This window comes from Megalobrama amblycephala, linkage group LG13, assembly GCF_018812025.1.
Source record: "Megalobrama amblycephala isolate DHTTF-2021 linkage group LG13, ASM1881202v1, whole genome shotgun sequence".
NCBI classification, from domain to species: domain Eukaryota; kingdom Metazoa; phylum Chordata; class Actinopteri; order Cypriniformes; family Xenocyprididae; genus Megalobrama; species Megalobrama amblycephala.
This window is the reverse complement of record NC_063056.1, coordinates 30,356,735-30,361,122: the sequence shown is the minus strand read 5'-3', so window position 1 is coordinate 30,361,122 and position 4,388 is coordinate 30,356,735. Positions and strand designations below refer to the sequence as shown.

General features: G+C 38.8%; 1 protein-coding gene across 1 annotated transcript; it reads left to right on the top strand.

Moving 5' to 3' along the window:
* Positions 1-376: 376 nt before the first annotated feature.
* Positions 377-4,067, top strand: LOC125280814. The gene is made up of 3 exons (XM_048211558.1): positions 377-1,292; positions 3,596-3,750; positions 3,878-4,067. The coding sequence occupies exons 1-3, from the start codon at positions 999-1,001 to the stop codon at positions 4,065-4,067; spliced, it is 639 nt and encodes a 212-aa protein (XP_048067515.1). The 5' UTR covers positions 377-998.
* Positions 4,068-4,388: the final 321 nt, after the last annotated feature.

Genomic DNA, 4,388 nt, shown 5'->3' with positions numbered 1-4,388 from the left:
TACTGAAACATGGGTTTTTAATAAATTTGAATTATATCAATAAATAATTAATTTAAAAATTCTAACTGTAATGGAAAAAAAATAACTGTAACTCAAACAATATTTAGAAAAAAATTAAGATTGTAATGCACACATAAACATACACAGAGAGAGATCGATATATATACAGACAGAGACCCATACACAGACACAAGTATTTATGAAGAGTTTAATGTACAGGATTTTTTTTAATCCTTTGACTCAATAATTTGACCTATAATTTGTACAATGCATTCTTATATAGGTGACAAGATGCCTGTTAGCATGATGTTAAACGTTTTTTCCTTTTTTTTTCTCCTTTTTTCAGCATTGGCAAAGACACCGTGGCTGATATAGTCAAACACTATGAGGAAAATGGCGCAAGACCACGTTTGAGGAAGAAGCACTCACTGCCACGTCCGCCAGCCAGGTTCATCAGGCCTGAGGATATCAACAGAGTTGTGGACTTCATAAAAAACTATGCAGAAGACAATGCCATCATGCTGCCTGGCCGACAGCCTGGGCATAAGGATTGGCATGTGAAGTTGCTGCCAACTCATGTGTCCAAGGCCTCAGTGTGGCGTCTCTATGTGAAGTTGATTTAGAATTGAGTGCTTATAATGTGAAATAATGCGAAGCACTATTAGCAATTACAATACAATTAACCATAAGCAATATCTGTTTTTCAGGTGAGCATGCAGTTTGTAAAACCAGCTTCAAGCACTGTGGGACCGACTTCTCCCACACATCAAAAGTTGCCGGCCACGCACAGATCTCTGCTGGTAGTGCCAAAGCAATAATGAGCAGCTGATACGAAGTGCAAACCTCCCAGATGACAGAAAGTCTGAAGCAGTAAACAAGCAACAAGATCATCTTTCCCTTGTGCAGAAAGAGAGGGCTGTGTACAACGACATGACTGCTGCCTGCAGAAAGATTTGCTCTGGCTGCAGAAACAGGTGAATTACCTGATTGATGAAGGCATGTCATCTACTAAGGGAAGCAATGAAGTCATCAGCTACATGCATAATTTCTTCGGCAACTTTGGAGTTGGAGAAACAGAGGTGGATCTTCATTGTGACAACTGCAGTGGGCAGAACAAGAACAACTTCATGCTCTGGTACCTTGCCTGGCGGGTTGGACACAAGCTTCACGATAAAATTGAAATCCACTTCCTTATTGCTGGCCACACCAAGTTTTCCCCTGACTGTGGCTTTGGACTCATCAAGCAAGCCTACATGAAGACAAGAGTCAACACTTTGGCAGACATCGCTGAGGTACTTTAACTCCCTCGGGTCGGCGGTCACGTCGGAGTGATCGCCGCGTTTTTTTTTTCTAACTAGTGTGAAAGAGACTCAAAATACTCCGTCAATGTTGCACATACAATTAAGAGCTATACACCATTTTAATCTGTGGAATATCTTCTTTTATTTGTGTACACTCAGAGTAAAAACAAAATGTTGTGCTAAAGAAAACTAACATGATGCGTGATCTCTCGTCTCCCTCTGAACGAACTCCAATCTGATAGTTCTCAGAAAATGAACTGTAACTTATGAATACTAATGACAAAAAAAATGACACATATGTCTAAAGAAACGTTGAAATGTCAGGTTTTAAAGGTGGTACAGAGGATGTTTTCATCGACTGAGTTTTTGAAATGAGCGTTTGAAATGATACACATTTTACGACTAGCTAAAACATTCTGACTATGCTCAACATACAGCGATAGTTTCCTGCTCCTGAAGCAGATTTATATACTTTCACATGGAATTTGAACACCGACTGTAATCGCAGACTGAAAGCAACTGGCTCTGACTGGACGTGTTTGAGACCGATCAGTCATAAGTATCAATTTACATTCATAATCGGCCTTACAATCGTTAAGCCGCGCACACACTTAGTGGATTCATTATGTCGGACTCACCTCATAATCTGCAGTTGTTACTCCTGTCTCCTGACAAAAACATTGCATGCGGCGCATGTAGTGTGGAAAGTTACTAGAGCGTGCAGCCGCGCGTCTCTCACAAGGAACGTCATGGCAGTGATTGACAAGCCAGAGGGCCAATCCGCGCACGTCTCTCACAATGGCAGTGATTGACAAGCCAGAGGGCCAATCGTTTACGCGATGATCGCGTAAACGATTGGCTGATGTTTTTACGGCCCTACCTCGTGCACAGATGATGTATATTAATAATATTCCTTTCAGTGCACCTAATAAATAGTCTTTTATCACTTAGTAAAGACAGTTTCAAGTAATATTGCAAAAATGTATAAAACAAAACATCCTCTTTACCACCTTTAAATTGTACAAGTCAAATCGAAAACAAACATTATGTGTTTATGTAATCTGTATGAAAAGAGAGCCATGTCAGAAGTCCGTGATTCAGCTCATTATCCGCTAATGCGGCCACGCCCACGGAGCCAGTGCTATTCAGACGCAAATTCAGTCAATACATGCATACATCGTCTCAATCGTGTATTTATTGTCTTGAAAAGTGTTTTGAATAGCCATAGTTAGCGATCTCTGGCCTCTGTTAGTTCAGTTATTTCCTGGATTGTCTATTCTTCTTTAGCATTGGCATTTGTGGAATAAAAGTGCACAGAGTGCCCTCCGGCTGCAAGTATGAATTGTAACCACAGTATCCAGCGTTCATAGTGATAACAATAAATATTGAATAAATATTACTCCTCTGTATAGAAAATTGACATAAACATGAGAATCCATCAATATTTCTCCAAATGTGCATGCTTTTAAGCTAAAAGCCTATATGAAATGCCATAGAGGTAACATAACTGTTCAGACACTTTGTATCATAGAAATGCATTATATTTTAATAATAGAATACCATTATTTTAAATTGTAATAATATTTCACAGTATTGCTGTTTTTTCTGTATGTTTGATTTACATTATGATGAGCTGAGACATGATCAACAGGGTTTTTTCACAGCCTACCTGACTGAAAGAGCTCATTATTTATGCAGGTCATTAGAGCTCTTTATCTGATTCTTTTGTCTTCTCAGGTGAGAATCACCCATTATTCATGATTATTCACGCCTCCACGCATACTGTGTTTCTTGATCAAAGATGTTTTAGAAAATTTAAATCTCTCTATTGTTTTATATGAAGGAGTAGGAATGATAATTTTTACATAATTTTGAAGCAAAAACTCTAGTCTACAACCTCCAATACCCAGAAGTCTTGTGAACACAGATTTAATATTTTTTTGGCTTTATTTCAGTGACTTAAGTTTTTTTTTTTTTTAATAACCACGCATAAACTTTATTCCTTCAAAAATACAAACATGTACATACATGTTCCTTACATATTATTGTAGCTTAGTTTGTGCTGAATACAGTGTAATGACACTTTTTCCATTAATATATTTATGAACAACTGAAAAAAGCACAAATGTCAGGGCATGTCAAAACTTCTCCAGGCCCCAAATCAGCCTCAGACCCCTGAGGGTTAACTTTACTTTGCTTTAATGACTTCAGTGCTGTTTTCTGTTCTGCTTCAATGAAACATCTAACTGAAGATCTTTTTTTTTTTCTTCCTCTCTTCTCTTTTTTGTCATCAGGTTGTGGAAAACAGCTCTCCTGTGAGTCACCTCAATATCCCACAGCTTGTTGGAATGGCAGAGGGCAAAGTTTTAGTCCAGACCTTCGACTGGCAGCAGCATCTGACTCACCACTTCCGTAGACTCCCACAGATCAAGAGTTATCAGCACTTAAGGTACTTATATTGAAACTTTCACATTGTGTACATACAATATAACATAGTAACAACATACACATGACAGTATTTTATGAGAAAATACTTTGCCATGTTTAAAATGTCTTATGTGCTTATTCTGTCACAGCTTTGATGCCAAGAGACCAGGTGTGGTGCTTGCAAAAACTCACTGTGATGCACAACCAGTCGAATATCAGCTACTGCGCAACGGAGCAGATCTGCCCTCTATCGATGGTCTTTCTGTCCTGGCCCCACCTGGACTGAACATTGACAGGCAGACCTATCTGTATGAAAAAAATCAGGCCATTCTGTGCTGACGAGGCAAGATACATCACATGCCCAGCACCAAGGGTCACAACACAGAAGAGACCGCGAATGTAATATCATTGGACTGTGTCACAAAGACCTTTGTCTTATGCTGCTATTACCAAGTAAAAGTGGTACTTTTGGTACATACTTGGATTCATACTCATGCCCTGGAAAGTTTTTGAAAATAAACATACATAGATACAGATCCTTGAAAGTGCTTGAATTTATTTTGTGCAAGAAGTTTTCTGGAAGAAATTCCATATTATTCTCTCCGGTCCGATAATGTGTTATTTCGCCAACACTTCGTGGACTATGCTTGATTTACGTTA